At 44.5% G+C, this 22994-nt stretch overlaps 1 protein-coding gene across 1 annotated transcript in view; it reads left to right on the forward strand.

Moving 5' to 3' along the window:
* The window catches only part of HDAC9 (histone deacetylase 9), a 518896-nt gene that overhangs the window by 365238 nt on the left and 130664 nt on the right, over positions 1-22994 (forward strand). The window contains exons 15-16 of the mRNA XM_066626951.1: positions 3403-3523; positions 14319-14368. Coding sequence (XP_066483048.1) covers positions 3403-3523; positions 14319-14368 — 171 coding nt within the window. The remainder of the gene's footprint in view (positions 1-3402; positions 3524-14318; positions 14369-22994) is intronic.

The following is a 22994-nucleotide window of genomic DNA, read 5'->3' on the forward strand; positions in this document are numbered from 1 at the left end:
CTATCACTTAGAAGACTGTATGCTTTCTATATGGATCCACTGTATCTTGTATCATACTATGGATGTATGATACTGGTGTGGAGAGTTTCCAGAAAATATCAGAAAGCCATGTGGTTAAGGAGCTTGTAGTGAAGCTGCTACTTTTCCATCTTGGGCAGAATACTACAGCTGCATTTTCTGGTAACATCTACTCTGATGCCCTAAATGTTAAAAAGCATTGCTGCTTGATTTCCAAAAGTATATCACGCTGGGGGAAAAAAGTTTCCAAGAATCGCTTCCATCAAAGTTGGAAGCCCTGTTCATAAGTGGCCAAGAGCCTTATTTACTGATCATTTGCCTTTCCTCTTTCTTTATTTCTCTGTGAACCATAATCGTAGCAATCTCTACTGTCACTGAGCAGCTGAAGCACGTGTACTGGGAAAGGAAAGGCTTGACTAGGGCTGCAGTGCTAGATATACTTTCCTGGGACTTAGTTTTGAGTAGACATGCACTGTAGATTAGATTGCACTGTAACGTGCTAGCCTCCCCACCGCCCTACAGTCATGTGCTACTCCTAATAGTAAGACTCAACTATTCATGTGTGTGCAAACAGCTTGTGCACATGGCACTCCCCCCCCCACACACACATTTCTGTTCCATTTGTCTTTTCGTGTATCCCTAAGAATACTCAGGCCATAAGAATTCTGATAAATGTTTAGATGTCACAGTATGGTACATTTTTTGGTCTGAATTTCTAATAGGATAAATGCTTGCACTTAGCCTTTGCCATTCCCTTATTCCAGGATCTGAAACCCACAGCATATGAATATGTTTTTAAACATAACTTTGATTTCAGCTGCAATCCCTAAGCATACTTATCAGCAAGGAAGACCCACTGAACTCAGTGGGGCTTACTTCAGGGTAAACACATTTTGGATTGAGCTGCAAATCATTGCAAAGTTCTTTTGAAGGAAAACAGACTCATTATTGTTCTTTCTCCCCTTAAACCTGGAGGTTTATAGTACTTCAGAGTGTCTGGGTTAATAGACATAAGTGCTACGATGACTAATTTACCCCAACCTCTTAAATATTTTAATTAGCTTTTTCTACAGTATGCACGACCCTTGGTGGATGTGGAGGGGTCTTCCACAGTACCAGCCACCTGGGGCTTCTTCGTTGATTTGCGATGCAGTCATCTGAAGTGCATTCCAGGAAAAACATTTACATCGCACCACATCCCTTTTCCCTTCCTTCAAGAAAATACATATAACTTTTAGGAGAATGAGAGAACATTATCAATCACCTGACGCATGAAGACCAGTGTTTTTATCAGTCCCCAAAGGACAATTATGAAGTTGATTGTCTCCACAAAATAACATTGCATCCTTGCTTTTATGCAAGGGTGTCTCAGGCAGACATTGGTCTTCTACATATTCTCATCCAGGGCTGGGAGGGGTTTGAAGAAATCAGCGATTTAATACTCCATCATGTTGGCCTGTAACCGTGATGGCCTGTAGGGTGCACTGTTTGGAAACTAATTCCAGTGACATGAGTGGTGCCACCAAGGTTAGCCCAAGACCTCTGTGGCTGGGACAGGTCAACCCTGGATGCCACTACAATTTTTCCTAAAGTTGAATTCAGTGGGAATTAAGGAGAAAGGGGTTCCCTTTTCAGGTGTCCAAAGAAATTCAAGGGCAGCTGAACGAGTTTCAGTAAGAATAGCAAAATGGATGGCCATCCCCAACTGCAATCAGCTCCTGCTAATAAAGGTGTTTTTAAAACAAGAGCCTTCCCCAGTTGTGGATATCTTCCAGTTTTAAATTGCTAAAATAAATAAATAAATAAATAAAAGAGGTTTCCACTCCTTCCTTTGGAGACCACTTTGCAACTTAATCCAAGTCTTTGGAAATTATTCTGCTCATTCAAGGGAATGGGGAGCCCAAATTCAATTCACTGTGTTAGGACAATCACAGAAAAATAGTCTATTTCCTTAAATTTTTATTGGCCTTCAAAAACAAGTAAAGTTAGTACTGAAACACTGGTGAAGAGTACAGCATAAATCTCTGTGATGGTAGTTTCTTTCTGGCTAATACAACAGAAAAAAACATTAAAGGTTTTATTACCAGAGATTGATTTAAATGATCTTGAAGTCCAGTTGGGCAAAGCCCGCTGGTAAGCAACCCCAAAAGACAGAAAAGCACACATTACCAGGAAGACATCAGGAAATGATGTCACTCAGGGATGATATCAAGTATTGGTAAATCACAGCACTGGCCAAAGGCCCAGGGCCATGAAAGAGCCTATGGTCAACCCCTTGGTGAAAAAGGATGGTGGACACCAGCTCACCAGTCATGACCACAAAGCTCCTGCAAAGGTTTTGGGGCAGTTGACCTTAGTCATGACACAGGGTGCTCTTTGGTAACTGCGCTGGTCACCATCATCAAGATCTTCCTTTATCTATAATGCAGTTCTCCCAGTGTTGTGTCCAGGGGTGCCACAGTGACTCCCCTGCCACCACGACTATGGGGTCTGCAAAGGCACTTTGCTTTTGGGGGACCCAAGAAGCTGGAATTCTGTTACTAAAATGAAAAGAATAGAATATTTATTTGACCAGATTATTAAAGTCTTCACTGTTTTAAACAGAATGAGCAGAAGTAGATTCTTGATTTATAACAGTACTGCACTATGTGCAGAAAAAGGATTATGGATCACACTTTTATCCTGCCCTACTTCTACACAGCTCAGGTCAATGTACATGGTTCTCTTCCCCCACAACAACCTTGTGAGGTAGAGCAGGCTCAGAAACAGTGAGATTCCTAAGCTAGCACATAAACTTCTGGTCTTGTCTAGGCATATAAAAGTACAGCTGCAATTTATGCACATTTATCTAAGCACAAGCCCCACTGAACACCATGGCACTTATTTTTGAGTAAATATGTATAGATTGTGCTGTAAGTAACCTTCTATACGTGTCATCTGTGGCACTCATAGAGCAGGTGGGCCAGAAATGGTCTACATCTAGTTCTGAAGATATGTCAACAAGTTTGGTAGTGCCAGCAAAAAGGTCTTTTTGTGCAAATATTCTGGGTGCTTAATTGCTAATTAAAAACTATGCTCCTTTTTCTGTATTATCTTTATTGGTTTGCATGGGGAAAAAAAAGAATAAAACCAACAAAGGGTCCATTTATTTCTGGCTACGTTATTCTAATGTATTTCATTTACCGTGAAATCAATGCATTTGTTAAAAACCATCCCTGCTTTTACTTGCTTAAATAATATTAAACAAATCAGTGTCACATTCCAGGATGATGCAATTACTGTCCATTATTAATCCTATTAAATGTTACTTTGGATGTGTCTTTATTTTTTCCCCCCATATATATTATCAGTGGAATATTGTAGACCTCTGCTGCTTTCTTTCAGCGGATCCGAGGTCGAAAAGCCAGTCTGGAAGAAATACAGCTGGTTCACTCTGAACATCATTCACTGCTGTATGGCACCAGCCCCCTGAACAGACAGAAGCTGGACCCCAGGAAAATCCTAGGTCTGTAAAGGGCTCTATTCTACTGAGAACAGCGCATTCCAGCACTGTCATTAGTCATCTGGTGTCAGTTTAAAATACTTGGCAAGCAGCATCACCCAAAAACAAAACACTTTTTCCAAATGCATTGCATTGTGGAAAGTGAAGGCTGCACAGATTAGCAAAAAGGCCCAGGCTGGACAGAGGTCTTTCCCTCTTTGCTTTCTAACCATCTTGATATTAACTCTTTATGGTGGATGATTGGCTACTAATATTTGCATGGCAATTCATGGCCCAGGAAGCAGACTCACGAACGGCATTTGATCATGGGCTTAAGGTCCTCAAGCTGTTTAGCTGCTTTGAACATGCACAACACAAACACAGGAAGGCATGAATATTTTTGCATGCCAGCATAGTGGAAGCGATTGCTAAGTCATTTGTGTTTCCCTCTCACACAATACCAGAACCAGGGGACATCCACTAAAATTAAGTGTTGGGAGAGTTAGAGCACACAAAAAAACATATTTATTTACTCAGCTTGTATAGCCTGTGGAACTCTTTGCCACAGAATCTGGTGATGGCATCTGGCCTAGATCAGTGTTTCTCAACCAGTGGTATGGGTACCACCACTGGTACTTGAGGTGGTGTCTGGTGGTACTTGCAGGTCTCTGGCAGCAAGACCAGGAATGCAACATAACAAACAGTGGGATGACACTCCACTCGGCTTGCCAGGCAGAGCTCCAAAGCATGCTTTTCGGTACTTGAAAAAGCCCTCCTATCCATCCTGAGCCTCTTTTTGATGTTTGCCATGTCGCATCTGGCCTCCCAATGCAGAAGTAAATGACAACAATGTCATTGCCAGTTACTTCCAGTGGTACTTTGAATAGGTGATTCATATGAAGTGGTACAGTGAAGGACAAATGTTGAGAAACACTAGAAAAGGGGATAGGACAGATTTCTGGAGGAAAAGTTCATCACAGGTTACAAGCCACGACAGTTATGTGCAACTTCTTGGTTTTAGAAGTAGGCTACCTCAGAATGCCAGGCGCAAGGGACTGGCACCAGGATCACAGGTATATTGTTGTCTTGTGCGCTCTCTGAGGCATCTGGTGGGCCACTGTGAGATAAGAGGAAGCTGGACCTAGATGGTCCTTTGGCCTGATTCAGTGGAGCTCTTCTTATGTACTGATGTTCTTATGACAGGCGGCACCTAATTGAACTCATGACTCAGTCTTTGAAATCATCAGATGAGAAAAGGAGATACCATAAATAAATGAAACATGTTTTGACCAGACTTTCTCATTGCTAGGTTAGCACTAATTTGCCCAGGAAAATGTTCATAATACAGTGGGTCTTGCAAGAGGTAATGGAACACAGGGATTGGAGGACAGATGAAAAACAATGGGTTGATGAGTTGCATGTGATTAGACTGATTTGAGGTCCAAGCAGCATATTCTTTGGAATGGTGTCTGTAACGTGTAAACTTTTTATAACATGCACAAACCATATGTAACCAACCAATTATATACAGCGTGGCATGATTTTAAATTCATATTTTTGAAGAAAATAATTTATTAGAATTTAAAAACAAATATTTGGCATTAAAATGAACATAAAGTGTGGGGGTGTTTCCAACCCTTTTAGCCATACCAGGATACAATAACTCAATCCAGTCAGGAATTTCTTTTGTTAGGGTAAAATTGAAAAAAATTTACATCAGGGTCTGTCCCAACCCTTCCTTGGATCAGAGCCGGAACACACTATCCCATTACCCAGGGCAGTGATTCACAATGTCACATGATGTTGTGATGCCACTTCTGGGTTCTCCCTGGGGAAGGAGCGCTTGCTACAATGGCTTTGCATCACCATTCCTTCTCCTGCGGAGGGTCCATTTTGAAGGGGGCGTGAAGCCACCAGCACCTCCTCCGTAATTAGAGCCGAGCCTGAGGGACAGTCATGTGCCCACCTTTGCATAGTAAACTGCAGTTCCCAGGTTGTGGACCTCCCTGGCTTTGAAGGCTAATTTGGCCCCCTCACTATTGGTGTTTCAGCACCTGGTGAAGACCTTTCCTTTACTGTTCAGTCTGCCTGGTGAACAGGCCGGCTCCACTCTTCTACATGTGCAACTCACAGCACTTCATATTTACTTTGTTATTTATTCAGGATAATTTAGGGAGCAGTGAAACTGGCGACAGCAAGGATGCCACTGGGTAAAGAGGAGATAGCATTTAATTGTGCTGTCTCAGGGGCCAGAGGTCTTGGGATATAGGGATGGACACTGCTCTGTATTTTTCTAAAATAATTATCTTTTGAAAGAATGACAGAAATGTTCAAATATATGTATATTCATTCTGGAAGAATCAAGATTTGGTGTATATTAGTAAGTAGATGATCAATTGTGGCTTAACACTCATTAACATTCAGTTCAGGGCATCCCTTATCTGGAATTCTGAAATACCGCACTTTTTCAATGGCAACATGACTTTTTAAGAAACGTTTTTGCCTAAAGAAATAAAAGCACAAACTGTGTTTCATGCACAAACCTTGTTTCATTCAAAAATTATTTTAAAATATTGTATAGAATTACCTTCAGTGTCTGTATGTAAGGGGTATATGAAACATAAATGAATTTTATGTTTGACTTGGGCCTCATCCCCAAGATCTCTTCATTATGTACAGGTTGCATCTGATCATCTGCTGATTTTTCATTTGCAGATTTGGCTCAATGCAGAACTACTGCGTTGAGCCTCAATCAGGGGTGACCTGTAGACCTCTGAATGTGACCGGAACAGAGCTGTAAGTACGCCTGTACTTACATATATAGGTGGTGCCTCAGTATTTTCAAGGGATCCGTTCTTGGACACCCCCCCCCCCCCGTGGATACTGAAATCTGTGGGTAATGAAATCTGCTGATTTGGCACCTTTAACCTTCTGAACCCAACTGGAGCAGAGAACCAGTTGTGTCCGAAGAGCATTCTGAGGGCTGGGGAGGTTGCGTGCAGCCTCCACAGCCCTCAGAATAACTTCTGAGGCCCTTCAAAGACCTTATAAAGCCTTTAAACGTCAGTTTCGGTTTTCTCTGAAAACTAGAAGTGATGTTCAAAGGCCTCTCTGAGGTCTTAGAAGTCATTCTGAGGGCCGCAGAGGTTGCGTGTGGCCTCCCCTCAGAATGCCTTCTGGACGAGGCCAGAGCTGTGCTTCAGTTGCATTAGAACATATGAACAGCCCCACTGGATCAGGCCATAGGCCTATCTAGTCGAGCTTCCTGCATCTCACAGCGGCCCACCAAATGCCCCAGGGAGCACACCTGATATCAAGAGACCTCATCCTGGTGCCCTCCTTTGCATCTGACATAGCCTATTTCTAAAATCAGGAGGTTGCACATACACATCATGGCTTGTAACCCATAATGGATTTTTCCTCCAGAAACTTGTCTAATCCACTTTTAAAGGCATTCAGGCCAGATGCCATTATCACATCCTGCGGCAAGGAATTCCACAGACCAACCATATGCTGAGTAAAGAAATATTTTCTTTTGTCAGTCCTAACCCTCCCAACACTCAATTTTAGTGGATGTCCCCTGGTTCTGGTATTATGTGAGAGTGTAAAGAGCATTTCTCTATCCACTCTGTCCATCCCCTGCATAATTTTGTATGTCTCAATCATGTCCCCCCTCAAGCGTCTCTTTTCTAGGCTGAAGAGGCCCAAACGCCGTAGCCTTTCCTCATAAGGAAGGTACCCCAGCCCCGTAATCATCTTAGTCACTCTCTTTTGCACCTTTTCCATTTCCACTATATCCTTTTTGAGATGCGGCGACCAGAACTGGACACAATACTCCAGGTGTGGCCTTACTATCGATTTGTACAACGGCATTATAATATTAGCTGTTTTGTTCTCAATACCTTTTCTAATGATCCCCAGCATAGAATTGGCCTTCTTCACTGCTGCTGCACATTAGGTCGACACTTTCATCAACTTGTCCACCACCACCCCAAGATCTCTCTCTTGATCTGTCACAGACAGCTCAGAACCCATTAGCCTGAATGTGAAGTTTTGATTTTTTGCCCCAATGTGCATTACTTTACACTTACTTACATTGAAACACATCTGCCATTTTGCTGCCCATTCTGCCAGTTTGGAGAGATCCTTCTGGAGCTCCTCACAATCACTTCTGGTCTTCACCACTCAGAAAAGTTTGGTGTTGTCTGCAAACTTAGCCACTTCACTGCTCAACCCTGTCTCCAGGTCATTTATGAAGAGGTTGAAGAGCACCAGTCCCAGGACAGATCCTTGGGGCACACTACTTTTCAACTCTCTCCATTGTGAAAATTGCCCATTGACACCCACTCTCTGTTTCCTGGACTTCAACCAGTTCTCAATCCATGAGAGGACCTGCCCTCTAATTCCCTGACTGTGGAGTTTTTTCAGTAGCCTTTGGTGAGGGACCGTGTCAAATGCCTTCTGAAAGTCCAGATATATAATGTCCACGGGTTCTCCTGCATCCACATGCCTGTTGGCCTTTTCAAAAAATTCTATAAGGTTCGTGAGGCAAGACTTATCCTTACAGAAGCTATGCTGATTCTCCCTCAGCAAGCCTTGTTCGTCTATGTGTTTTGAGATTCTATCTTTGATGAGGCATTCCACCATCTTACCCGGTACAGATGTTAGGCTGACCGGCCTATAGTTTCCCGGGTCCCCCCTCTTTCCCTTTTTAAAGATCGGCGTGACATTTGCTATCCTCCAATCCTCTGGCACCGTGGCCATTTTGAGGGACAAGTTGCATATTTTAGTCAAGAGATCAGCAACTTCATTCTTCAATTCCTTAATAACTCTTGGGTGGATGCCATCAGGGCCCGGTGACTTATTGATCTTTAATTTATCAATGAGGTCTGAAACATCTTCTCTTTTAACTTCTATCTGACTTAATTCCTTGGTCAGGAGGGACCATTCAGGCAGCGGTATCTGCCTGAGGTCTTCTGCCGTGAAGACAGATGCAAAGAACTCATTCAATTTCTCTGCCATCTCTAAGTCTCCTTTTATTTCCCCTTTCCTCCCTCACCATCCAGAGGCCCAACTGCTTCTCTGGCGGGTTTCCTGTTTCTAACATATTTGAAGAAGCTTTTATTATTCCCCTTAATGCTGCTGGCCATGTGTTCCTCATAGTCTCTCTTGGCCTCCCGTATCACCTTCTTACATTTCTTTTGCCACAGTTTATATGTTCCTTTTTATTCTCCTCATAGGGCAAGACTTCCATTTACGGAAGGAAGCTTCCTTGCCTTTTACAGCCTCTCTAACTTGGCTGGTTAGCCATGTGAGCACCCTCCTGGATTTAGTGGAGCCCTTCTCCTTTGCAGTATACACTTCCACTGGGCCTCTGTTACTGTCGATTTGAGCAACCTCCATGCACTCTGTAGAGATTGGGCTCTTTTTACCTTCCCTTTCAACCTCCTTCTTTCCAGCCTCCTCATTTGAGGGAAGTCTGCTTGTCGGAAGTCAAGGGTTTTTGTGAGAGATTTGCCCGGTATTCTTCCCCTGATGTGCATGTCGAAACGGATCGCAGCATGATCACTGTTCCCCAATGGCTCAGTAACATTGACATCTCTAACCAGGTCTTGAGTACTGCACAATATTAAATCCAGAGTCACCTGTCCTCTGGTGGGCTCCATGACTAGCTGCTGTAAGGCAGTCATTTAAGCATGTCAAGCAATCTGGTCTCCTTTTTGTGACCAGAACACAAATTGACCCAGTCAATATGAGGATAATTGAAGTCCCCCATGATTACAACCCTGTCCCTCCTTGTCACCTCCCTGATCTGTTTCCTCATTTCAAGGTCCCCTTCCGGTTTCTGGTCTGTAGGACTATAGTACGCCCCCAGTATTACATCACTCCTCAGGCCTGGTAATTTAACCCATAGAGATTCTATGGAGTCGGACCCACTTTCAATCTCTACTTTGCTAGGTTCTATCCCTTCCTTAGCATAAGTGGCCACCCCACCTCCAACATGCCCCTCCCTGTCCCTCCTGTAGAGTTTATAGCCTGGGATTGCGGCATTCCACTGATTCTCTGCATTCCACCAGGTTTCCGTTATGCCCACTATGTCAATGTTTTCCCTAGTCACCAGACATTCCAGTTCTCCCATCTTTGCTCGGAGACTTCGGGCATTTGCATAAAAGCATTTGTACATGGAATGCCCCAGCATGGGCTGCTTATTAGCTCCTTTATCCCTGAATCCTCTCATTGTGCCAAACCATCATCCCATCATGCTACCATTCCCAATTTCTTCTCCTACTCTGACTTTGCCTTGTTGTTCTCTAACCTCCCCATCCTTGTCCCATAGGGATGAGGAGTCCCGAACCGGATGCCCCTCGGCTCCTGTCAGCCTTCCCCCAGGGATCAGTTTAAAAGCTACTCTGCCACCTTTTTAATGTTTTTAATGCCACCTTTTTAATGTTTTTAATGCCACCTTTTTAATGTTATGCGCCAGCAGCCTGGTTCGATTCTGGTTCAAGTGAAGCCCGTCCCTCTTGTACAGGCCCACTTGTCCTAAAATGTTCCCCAGTGCCTAACGAATCTAAACCCCTCCTCCCTACACCACCATCTCATCCACGCATTGAGACCCCTGATCTCCGCCTGCCTAGCTGGCCCTGTGCGTGGAACAGGTAGAACTTCCGAGAATGCTACCTTTGAGGTTCTGGCTTTCAGCTTCCTACCTAATAGCCTAAATTTGGCCTACAGGACCTCCCGGCTACACTTGCCCACATCGTTGGTGCCGACATGCACCACAACCGCTACCTCCACCCCAGCACTATCCAACAACCTGTCTAGACGAGAAGTGATGTCCACAACCTTCGCACCAGGCAGGCAAGTTGCCATGCAGTCCTCACATCCGTCACAACTCCCCCACCATGTTTCTAATAATCGAATCTGTACGCACTTATGTATTTATTTTTATTGCCCTCACCTAGCTCCTGTGCCCCAACTTGCTGGATCTTAGAATCCCTCCCTCAGATTAGATTAGGTGCTAACTTAGGTAAAGGGTAAAGGTAAAGCTAAATTTCAATGCTGATCTAAGGTTGATTTAAGGTTAGAAGACAAAGAGTTAGAAAGAGTACACTTACCTTCTCCTTCTCTTCCTCCTCTCCTCTTCACAACTCAGGGAGTCTTCCCTCTCCTTCTCCAAAACTCAGAGGTCCACTTGCCTTCTCCTCGCACAGATGCTAATTTCGCAGTGCCTTACCTGGCACTTCGTTCCTGAGGCACTTGGTTTCCCAGAGGCCACACATGCTTCTGCAGAGTCGGAGGGTTAAAGGTTCCAAGTTTGCAGATTACATTATCCACAGATTTTGGTACCTGTAGGGGGTCAGAGAATGGATTCCCTGTGGATACCAAGGCACCACATGTTTATATAAGTACACGCATGTGTCGTTTAACAACTTTCCATTTAACAACAGACCGCATATATGACAGTGGTCAAAGCACAACAAAGAGGCTCTTAATTAGGAAGTCAGGGCTCCCATAGCCTGTAGCAGAGTGTCTGTTTACACAACAAAGAGGCTCTTAATGCAAAGAAGAGGCAATCTATCTCCAATAGCCTGTGCAGCCACCTAGTGTCTGGCAGGAAATGTCAGTTTACACAACAAAGGCACTAGATTGGCTGAATGTTTGCCTAATGACCCATTTGCGTAACAATGGCGTTAGGAGAACGTATCTGTGTCATTAAATGATGCACGCCTATATTCCAAAATATGGAAAAATCTAATATCCAAAATGGTTTTGGTCCCGAGTACTTTGAATAAGGCATGCCCAACCTATACATAGAAATGCACGCACACCACAACTTCTACAAGAGACATAGAAAATCTGTCTTAAGGGCACAATCCTAACCCCTTATGTCAGTGCTTTCCAGCACTGGCATAGCGGTGCCAATGGGACATGTGCTGTATCCTGCAGTTGGGTGTCACTCACAGAGGTCTCCTCAGAGTAAGGGATTATTTGTTCCCTTACCTCTGTGCTGCATTGCCCTTATGTCAGTGCTGGAAAGCACTGACATAAGGGGTTAGGATTGCGCCCTAACTCTTTTAAATTTTTCAAAAGCCATGATACATCAAAGGTAGACAGTCCTCACAATTTAACTGTAAGTCTTGATTAAAAGGAAAGTGTTGGAGTAAATCACAGCCCCTTGCTTCTCCCACCCTCTCCTGCACTTATGCACACACAACAAATATGCTTAGGTACTCCACCAAGGATACAATGGAACACTCATCAAGAGTAAAATAGCATTTCTGTTGTGTTGACTCTTCTACTTGTATGTTTCTGTGTGTTTTACAGAATCCAGATTTTACATTGCATCAATAAAAGAGATGGGGAGGGCCAAGAGCTGTTAAAATGTGACATACTGAAAATGACTTTTAAGGGTGATTTAGCAATTTAATAAAGACTTGTTTAACAACCTGTGCATTCAGATCTAAATTCAGGGATGCTACAACAGAATGGAGAATGACTACATATGGGTCCACCTCCTATTGAAGTTGATGAGATTTAACATGATGCTTGTAGTGAAGCATTTATAGACACAAGGACTCTCCTCAATGAAATGCACAAATTTGTTCATCCCCCCCTTTTCAGCCTCTTCTGAAAAGCATGCTTTTTGATCATTGATAATTCTTTATAATGTATTGCGCATTGTGCCATGCAATGCAACATAAGTTATGATGATATTCAAACAGGCCCCGTGCAGCATGAATTTAATAAGTACAATTCTGAACAATTGCCCACTTTCGGTTCCCATTTCCTCCACTCCCACACCTTGTTAATATAATATTTCTTTAAAAAATAAAATAAAATAAACCATTCCTGATGATGGCAAATGCATAAATGCCAAAAGCATGCGTCGGGCCATCTTAAAGGTGAATGCCTCATTTTAAGTACAACTGACACACGAGGAATCTGTACAGTATGTGTGAATATATTACCTCTTTGAGGTAGATTTTCCATGCTCTTACCAAAAGTCACCGCCAGCCCTAAATGATGATAATGAAAACCACTAAAGACCTCCAGACCTCTCCTGGTTTTGATTAACTTGCCAGCAAAGGCATAGATTCTCATACAAAAACACTGGCACGGAAGTCCCAAACCGTCAGCTTACAAGAGAACAGAGGCTTCACAAGTCCAGTGTGTATTACAGGTTCAACCACAGAAATAACTGGATAATGAGACTTTACACAAGGATGTGTTTTTCTGAACCAAAGAAGAATAACCAGTGTTTCAGCTGCTGCTATTTTTTTCCCTGCTTCACCAATTCTTTTTCTTTGTGATGGACTTTTCCAAACAATGTTTGTTAAATCTATCATAGTCCAGTATTTGTCTATATGCAGAAGTGACTCTTAAGTCAAAATGAGCCATGGAATCCTGCATCTCTTTGCATTAAACTGCTGTAGCACTAATGACTTGTTTGAGCCATCAGGAGTTATTTGCTCTGTTGGCATTTTACTGAAATATGCTTGGTCCCAGCATGTTACACAATGGAGTCTTGATTCATCAGGTAGATCTATAGGGAGTTGCCTTGCAAATAGTAGGCTTGATAGTCTTTGGGTGCAATCCTAACCCCTTATGTCAGTGCTTTCCAGCACTGACATAAGGGCAATGAAGCTCCAAGGTAAGAGAAAAACATTCCCTTCCTTTGAGGAGGCCTCCGTGAGTGACACCCAACTGCAAGATGCAGCACACGTCCCATTGGCACCGTTACGCCAATGCTGGAAAGCACTGACATAAGGGGTTAAGATTGTGCCCTTTGAATGTTTATCCAGCCCTATGATTCTATCATATGCTCTCCAAATCTTCCCCTCTTAGCTATTTCAGGTACTTGATTGTCATTTTTGCCCTTATTAAATGGTGAGGTTAGCACTCATTGCTCCATTCTACTGTTCTGTCCTGAGAACTGAAAAAGACCACACCGGCCCAATTATAAATCTCACTGCAACAGGAAGCAAATGTGTAGAACAGTGGTCCTCAAACTGGTGGGTCGTGACCCACCAGCCTGAGAACCACTGCACCTTTCCCTTTAAGGGAAGGGGGCAGTGGGAGGAGGAAAGCAACTACAAAATCCCCAGAATCACATCACTGAGAGAAGTGGTAGAAAGCTTGTAGAAAGTGAAAGTAGTGATCGTAACCCACTTCCAGTTTTGTGATTGCAACACAGAAGTGGGTCGTGATCTCTACTTTCACATTCTGCAAGCAGCGGGGAGCCCTGCAGAGGGCTCTGTGGGGCTCCCCATACCTGCCTGGACCCTGACAACAGGTAAGGCAAGTTTTTAAAAAGCCCCCTCTTCCTCACAGCAGCTTGATCCTGGGATTGTGTCACTGCTGTTCCCCCCCCCCCCCCAGAAGAAGTTTGAATACCACTGGTGTAGAATATGGAACATATCGACTGTTGCACAAATGCAAAATTAAAAATACGGTGGCATGCCAAACTTGTAGGGATGTTATCCTGGTATGACAACCAGGGATGTCAAGTCAAATGTTTGTGATATTCGTATAAGAAAAGTCTGATCCCTAAATGTGTAGGTCTAATTCTTAAAACAAGTTCTAATAGGAATATATGCCTGCAACTACTATATCCCTTGCATTACCTAGCTTAGAAAATTCTAGAAGCTTTGTGCTCAGTTGAATCATTCCTAAGTTTTTCCTATTTTGCATTCCTGAGGACTGTTTAAGAGCTTCATTTTTATTCACTTCCTTCTTGAAAATATTTGACAATAAATTCTTGGAATGAAGCAGTGTTGACTTAATGCTTCCCCCCCCCCTTCTTCTCCATATACAGGCAGTGTGCCTCAAAAACTCTTTTCATTGCTGCCCTGTGGAGGCCTTGGGGTAAGTAGATTTTGCCTCAAGTGTTAGAGGCATATACAGCTTGTTGTGTGTTACTTCATGGCATATTCTTGTGTCACTGAGGAGCCAATCAAGGGTAGATGTTATAAGACATTGATGCTTTCACCACATTGTCCTAATCAAGATAGAGCATTTCTATTTCTACAGTTCAGTGGAATGATATACACTGGCGGTCCTACACTAAGTTTCTACAGGTGCCTGGCTTTTGGTGTAAAGCAGCCCTCCTCCTCTCCTTCAGAGCCAGTTGCAGCTGCAAAAGGTTTTGCTGTCCCAGCCAGGACTGGCTCTGAAAGTGAGGAGGAGGGGCCACTTTACTCCAGCAGCCAGGCGCATGAGGAAACTTTGTGTGTGTATGTGTGTCCAGGAACACTAGTGATGCCATACAGGTTTATTTCTGTTCTGTTTAAATAAATACATAAACTGAATATATTCTATATATCAATGGTTCCCAAACTTTTTAGCAACAGGACCCACTTTTTTAAACAACGCTCTAGTCCAGGGGTGCGGAAACCCCGGCCTGGGGGCCACTTGTGGCCCTCGGGGGCTTCCATTCAGGCCCATGGGGAGCTCCCAGTCTCCAATGAGCCTCTGGCCTTCCGGAGACTTGTCGGAGCCCGTGCTGGCCCGACGCAACTGCTTTCAGCATGAGGACAACTGTTTGACATTTCACCTGAGCTGTGGGATGAGGGCTCCCTCCGCTACTTGCTGTTTCACATCTGTGATGCAGCAGTGACAGCAAAAGAAAGGCTGGCCTTGCTTTGTGCAAGGCCTTGAGCTACTGCAAGACCTTCATTCATTCATATAAGTTCCCTTTCTAATAAATTAATTTATGTAAATGTATTCAAATTTAAAATGTAAATTCTTTTTCCCCCCAGCCCCCGACACAGAGTCAGAGAGATGATGTGGCCCTCCTGCCAAAATGTTTGGACACCCCTGCTCTAGTCTATCAGGACCCACCAAGGTTTACTAGACTTTTAAAAAAAGGAAATCTAGAAAGAATATTTTATTTATTGCTAATAATGAGGAAAAAAGACCCTCAAACATTTATCTCCTTATATTTATACATGCTTGCAAACTTCAGGAGCTCAGATCCTTGCAGGGCAATTAGCAACTATCTTGCAAACTGCAGGAGCTGAGCTCTTTGCAGGGTAATTAGCAACTAAAGTATCTGATTTTTGAATAGCCTCAAGGGTTGAGGCAATTATCTGATCTTTCCAGCTGATCTTTGGAAACCCACCAAAAATCAGGTCACAACCCACCAATGGGTCCTGACCCAAAGTGTGGGAACTACTGCTGCGTATTCTTACACATCGTGTTTTAACCCTCAGGAGACTTATACCATTAATAGTGGCATCTTGGCAGTAGCAATGCCTTGTATGTAGTGAGGTTGTGCTCAGTCTCTATATCTCTGCTCTACATGACTCTATTCATGCATTGTAACAATATATTATTACTTGCTTTGTTTAAAACATTATCAAAAATGCATTACTGGTTGCCAACTAACTCTTTCCCATATTGACAGAAGTAAAATTGCTGACACAGCAGATAGCATTTGTATGTGATCATTACTGTGCATTACAGATGTAATTGTGGTTTCTGCATGTTCCTTTGGCTTCGCAGTCAGTTTTTATGGGGCATTGCCATACCAGGGTACATACTGTGGGAATGTGGTGCAAAGGATTTTGGAAGGAAAGACTATCCTGATGGGAAAGAAGTTGAGATGTTTGTAAGAGAGTAGAACTGCCAGGGTCAGAGTTGGCCAGTTTCACACTTTCAGACATAAAGTGGCAGGTTGTTTTAATTACTATCTCCATGGAATAACTATTAGTTCTGTACATGTTCACCTTCCTTTTTGCTCTCCCCTCTCCATGTGCACCTGGGACACCCTGTCCTCTGTTCCACAACCTGTTTCATCCTTCAATGCCATCTTCCAGGCTCTCTTATCTTACAAAAACTGAACCATGGTAGGCTGACTGTGCTTGCTCCTCTATGACAAAAGCCAAAATCACAAGATGCTGCTACTTCTTACATCTAAGAAGTGCTCCTAGATGTTAGGAAACTAGGAAGGAAAGAACATCATCTTGTATGGAGTTAGATCGTTGGCCCACGCTGACTGGCATAGGCTCTCTGGAGTTTTAAACGGGGTGATTCCCTGTGCTACACAGAGATGCCAAAGATTGAAGCTAAGACCACCTGTATACAAAATGTGCTCTACTGAGTGATGGATCCATGCTATTATGGCAAGAAAGGGACAGACTTTGACAAGGGAGTCCTGTTTTCCTCAGCAACACCTGTGTGTGACTTGGCTGTCATGTAGACTGTAACCTTTTTTTGGTAAGAGAATGTGTTACAGCCAAGACAATGGTGATTAGCAATAATAATTTTTTTAGGTGCTTAGGCAGCGCACAGCTTAGATAGTTACAGAGGCAAAAACAGGCAGGTCTTTTCCAGCGGGGGAAAAGGAAGGAAAGAAGAAGGAAGCAAGGGAAAAAAGTTGAAAAGGAAGAATGTGGAGAACAACAGTTGCATATGCATAAAGCCTGGGTGCATACAGTTGGACCTTGGTATCTATCTGCAGAAGATCCATTCCTGGACTCCCTGCAGATACCAAAACCTAGATAAGCACATTTGTGGGTCAGTTTAATATGACTCTAGATGCGACCAGAGATGTTCTCCAGTCATGTCCGGAGGTGTTCTGAGAACTGCGGATGCCATGCGCGGCCTCTGTGGTATCAGAAAGGTCTCCAGGGTGCTAGAAAGGTACTTTCGTTTTTTGTAAGAAACAGAAGTGCCATTCCAACACCTCCAGAGGTGTTTCTGAGGTCCACACAGGCCATGTGTGGCCTCTGCAGGCCTCAGAAAGCCTCCCAGATGCGATGAGAGAATATCTCTGGTCACATCCAGGAGCTCAGATGTGGCCCTCCACCATGGGTTTGGAAACTACAGTGAGTTAAATTCATGGGTCTCAAATCCATGGATAAGGCTGATGTGTTTGTATATTTGGGACTAATTATTAAGGGGATAAACCAAAGGCCACGCATAGCTTTGGAGGATGGAAGAGAGGTGGCGTCACAAACAGCAGCTCTTTACAGTAGTCCCACACTACTTGTAGCAGTCTGGCGATGATGCCTGCATGAACCAGAGGAGTTTCTGCCTTGTAACGCATATGGGGTGGAGGTGGCAGCACTTACCTTTGGCGGCACCCTGGAAGTTTGGGGGTGATGCAATGTCATTGTCTTGTCATTGCCAGTTGCTTCTGGAGTGCAACAATTTGGAGCCAAACAGAGCACAGGGTAGGCAGGAGGGCCTTTCCAGTTTTCGGGACCCCTCCCACATGCCCTGACCCCCAACTTACCCTGGAGCAGGCACCCCATGCCCAGGGTGGGGAAGCCTCCCTGCCCTTGAGGGGGGCAAAGCAGGTTGGCTCAGCCCAACCAGCCAGAGGCAGCTGGCAGGGCAAACAAGGAACATTACAGGAAACAAGCCAGGAACAGGAAAGGCCTTTTCTGCCCCACCTGGAGGCAGAAAAAGGAAGGGGCCAAAGGGGGTGGGCTCCATAAAACAGGGAGGCCAGGGATGAGAGGCAGTCAGTGTGAAGCAGGGAGCTGTGAGGTAAACAGCTCCTAGGCCAGGTTTGGCAGCTCTGCTAGGGAGGAGGACAAGGGTGCTGGAACCCCCTCCCCCCTTTAGCCTGTCTGAGGCCTCCCTGGGGGGTGGAACAAGCCTGCTCCAGGCCCCTCCAGGGCAGGGACCCCACACCAGTACTAAACACAGAGCTCCACATGGCTACAACGTGAGAAGGACTGGAGGCTCTGGCAGTGTGGGTGTCACCCCCTGGAGAGCCTTGAATGGGGCAGCCTACACCAGTTGCCCTGCCCTAGAAATACTACTGGTGTGAATGTTGATGGACGGAACAGAATGGATGGAGCAGAATGTGGATGGATGTTTTTAATAACTGTAAAACCTGAATATTGGCTGAGCCGTATCTACATGTCATGCACAGTTCATTTGAGGAAATCTTGACAATATTTTTTAGCTTTGCTAATTGTGTGTCAGTATGTGTACCCCCATTTGTGTTTAACTGACAGGTGTTAATGCAATCATTCATGTCTAACACACACTGTACATTTTGTAATGCTTATGTCTTGATTTAATAATAAAAAAGGAAATCTTAGTTGATAAAGTTTTAATTCACTTCATTTCAGCTCAATCCTGTGCATACTTTCCTGGGAGGAAGCCCCATTGAACACAGTGAGACTTACCTCTGGTAAACTGGCACAGGCTTGCACTCTTAGGGCACAATCCTAGCCAGGTCTACTCAGAAGTAAGTCCTATTTTGTTCAATGGGGCTTACTCTCAGGAAAGTGTGGTTAGGATTGCAGCCTCAAAGAATCAAATCTGCAATTAATCAAGCAGCCAGTCAATCAAGAGGAAGAGCAAAGTCCATGATAATATTATAAGCTTCAAAGCGTCTGCAGGCTTTTTGAGTTGTCATTTATAACTGGGAACTGAACCTGCTCAGAATTCCCTGGCTGCGCTTTGAGAAATTGATAACAGACTGCTCCTTTTATGGCTCAGAGGAGGCAAGTCCAATCACATCACTATTGGCAGTCAATACGATTTTTGGCATGCTGTAAAAAAGCATAAAAGGTCAAACAGCATTTGTTGAGGAATGGACTCTCAAGCTGTTCAGGGGGCCAAGCTTAGGTTTCAGACCTAGGGTCCCAGGGACTGCCTTGAAGACAAAAGAGAATTCCACATTTATCTTACAAAATGCAGCAACTGTCTTTGTAGGAAGATGCTGAAATGGCCGAGGAAGAAAAACAAGCTGAAGGAAGAGGTCAAGGTACAGTGTCAAGCTTCTCCACTGAATAAAGGATGAAGCCATGTAACACCTTGTAGAAATCCAGGCCTGTATTATATGGAAGTCTTAAGCCAGAATCAGTTGCAGAAGTCACAGTACTCTGTGATGAGTGTACCGAATGTTTTCCTGTGGATGAAACTTGCACTGGAATCTCAAGAGACTTACAGCTCAATCCTGAAGCTGGAGGCTCCACTGGATGCAGCAGCGCCAAAACAGCTACTGCTGCACCAAAACAACAATAACTGAGGCTCCTGGAGATCTCCTCCAGTCTGTGCCGGCTATTTTGCTGGCATAGACTGAAGGAGCTCTGTGTTGGGCCTTTCAGTCCAACACAGAGCATATGATCCAGTGGTGCACAGCTCAGTCAGTTCCACATCCCCTCCTGCCCCAATTCCTCCCCAACCCCACCTTCCCCCTGCCCTGTTCCACCCACACTCCACCTCTGCCACTTCAAAACTACTCACCACCAGCCAGCACTGCATCCTCTACAGGCGTGCAACCTTGATGTGCCTCAGAAAGTGTCCCAGATACAACCCGAATGAGCTTCTGCTCATTCTGGTCTGGAGACCTCTGTGGGCCTTCCAGCCATGGGTTCTGAACCTGTGGTGGTTAAATCTGTGGGTACCAAATCTGCGGATAAAGAGGATTCACCTGTACTCGTTTCATTTCAGTTCTGCCCTTTCTCCCAGAAGCTCAGGGCTGAGCACATTGTTCCCCACTTTTATTCTCACAACAATCCTGTAAGATAAGATAAGCTGTGAGAGAGTAACTGACCCAGGAACACCCAGTGAGTTTCATCACGGAGGGAAGATTTGAACCTAAGTTGCTCTGTATCTGGTCCAGTGCGCTAACTGGTAAACCACACATGGCAGCAGTGACATTTGAATTCATCCTGACACTACTAGCCTAGCAGCATCATATATATAGGACATGGGTCTCCAAACCCTGGCCTAGGGGCCAGATGAGGCCTGCGGCCAGCCTCAATTCAGCCCGCAGCCAGCCTTTTGTCCCCTGAAAGCCTCTGGCCCACTTGGCTGAACATGACTGGAACTGTGCTCTGGTTGCATCTGGAGGGTGTTCTAAGGGCCAGAGAGTTTGAATGAATGAGCCCATTCATTCATTTATTCACTCATCTGAGTTCCATCTCTAATTTATTTATATAAATTTTATATTTAAATTTTTTTTCCGGCCCTCAAAACCGTGCCAGATATTTGATGCGGCCCTCTGGCCAAAATGTTTGGAGACCCCTGATACAGGATTTTGCCAACTTGTCCGGTCTCGTGGACTTCCATCAACATGCTCTGGCACAAATGTCTTCCAGGAATGACAGGTTCTGTTGGCAGTCATATGTGAATGCCACACACAATTCTGTAAAGGCAGGAGCACTTTGGGAAAGGATTCAGTTTCTACTTGCTTGCCAGTAAGGTGGAGGGCGTGTATGTGTGTGAAAGAAATATATTTGCTCTTGAAACAAATGGTAGAATGTGAGCCTCTAAAAGCTCTGGTACCTGCTAAGACACATGGATTCAGTAAAGACAGCATAAATCACCAGATGACATGACAAATCTGTGGTTTCCAGATTTACTTCTCATTTTTTATGATCTGCTAGATCTTTCCACAATGGCTTATGAATTTTCTAATGCTGCTAATGCGACATTCGTCTATGTTGTAGTTATTGCATCTCGGTATAGCATGCACTTTTTATACAGACAGGCCAAGTCCAGAACTTTCTATATTTTTAATACATTTTTGCCCCACCTTTCCCACACTACCATGGGTGCTCAAAGCAGCTTCCATAAAATCAACATAAAAATGAGGCAGCAATAAAACAGCAAAAAAAAAACCTGGGACACCGGCACAAAAATACATAGAAATATAAAATATAGTAGCCTAAAAGCAACATAGCATTGATGGATGGATGGATGGAGACACCAAATGGCATCCCAATCCTGTCTTGCCTGCCCAAGATGATGCAAAAGCACTCAAATCCACCTGGACAGGGTATCCATCAAAGGGAAAGGTATCGTGATAGATCATTTTGACCTTACCTCCCCACCCCTGCAGTTTTGGGTGTTGCAGCACCCTGAAACCTGACAAAGTTGGAAAAGGACAACCTGCTCCTATTTCATCCAGCCAGGTCTCCATGCCAGGTCACCACACACCTCCAGGATCAATTTCTGAATCAGGCAGGTCTTATTGACTGACCAGGCATTGAATAGCAACAGTTTTAGACCAGAGGAGTTACTGCCAAATCACCAGCTGATCTGGGGCTGAGGAAAGGGAGGAGGAGGGATAGTCTGTCTATAACTAGCCTTCTTTTCCTGGAAGGCCCAACCTCACTGCCTTATCTCCAATGACCCATCATTCTTCTGATTGGGGCACCTCCAATCCCCACAAGCTTTCCCAGCACATCCTCCCAACGGGAGCCCTCCCCCACAAAACACACACACACAAAAGCACACAATGCACATTCCTATTCTATCAACAGCCCTCCCCAAGCCCCCCATTATTACCCCACCTCCTCTCCACCAACGATCAGTGTTGAATTGGTTGTTCAAGTGAGAGGGAAATGGTCAAAATCCACTTTGCTGCAGGGCGAGCTCTCAGCTAACCCCTCCCTGCCTGTGTCCTGCCCACCCCCTCCCAGACCAACACCTTCCTCTCACCCAGACATCAAGTCCAGGATAAAAATGATGAAGCTCTCACCCACCATACTCCCCTTCTGCGGCTATGACTCCATTGTGCAGACTCACCCAGGGGAATGTCCACCATCCCAGAAATAGTCATAATTCGGGGAGCAACATTTCTTCACCAGCTTGGCTGTAGATCAAACGTTGCCACTGTTATTGTTTTTGTACATGTTGCTGTGACTGTTTTTAAAGTGCTGTCTGACCCATTGCTGCTGCCGCTAACAGTCCCATCTCTCTCCCCAAGAGAAGTTCACCTCACTGGGGGATCAGCTGATGCTGCTTCCTTAAAATTGCATTTTGGTGAACCATCAGGTGGCCAAGTGATTGTTGCACTGCTGATGACCTGCTTGCTGATGCTGCCACTTTCCTCCACTGTTCTCCCTCTGCCTTCCCTCCTAACATGTAGAGCAGCGATTTTCAATCTTTTTCATCTCACTTCACACTGGCGAGCTGCTAAAATTGTTGAGGCACACTACCACTTTTTTACAATTGGCAAGGCACACCAGGCTGCTGACGGGGGGCTCACAATGGCCCTACTCATAAATGACCCTCCCCCCAGACTCCCACTCATAAATGACCCTCCCCCAGACTCCCACGGCACACCTGCAGACCATTCGTGACACACCAATGTGCATGCTTGTTGAAAATCACTGATGTAGAGGGCCAGTTGTGGAGCCTGCAGACAGTGTCAACACTAGAAGGGGTTACACAGCTTGCCAGCAAGCAACTGCAAGCTCTGAAACCCAGCAATGCCTGACATGATTCCAGTGACATGACCCCTTGCATAGTGTCATTGTATCTTTAAGAGGCAATTGTGTTTGTTGAGCCTGGAGGAGGTATGCAATGTGTACAGAGACACTACCGATCAGCAGGCTTTTGTGTGTGTGTGTGTGTTCTTAAAAATGTCTCCTTTGGGCTCCATGTAAAAGTAACTGAGATCTATTTATACGTTTGGTGTGAAGCCTACACTTAATAGGGTTGTGCAATAATTTTTTTTGTTTCATTTGTCTTCACTGTTTAATCTCCATTCAGTTATTTATTCTTTTGTTTGCAC

Source organism: Tiliqua scincoides, chromosome 5 (genome assembly GCF_035046505.1).
Source record: "Tiliqua scincoides isolate rTilSci1 chromosome 5, rTilSci1.hap2, whole genome shotgun sequence".
Classification (NCBI taxonomy): Eukaryota; Metazoa; Chordata; class Lepidosauria; order Squamata; family Scincidae; genus Tiliqua; species Tiliqua scincoides.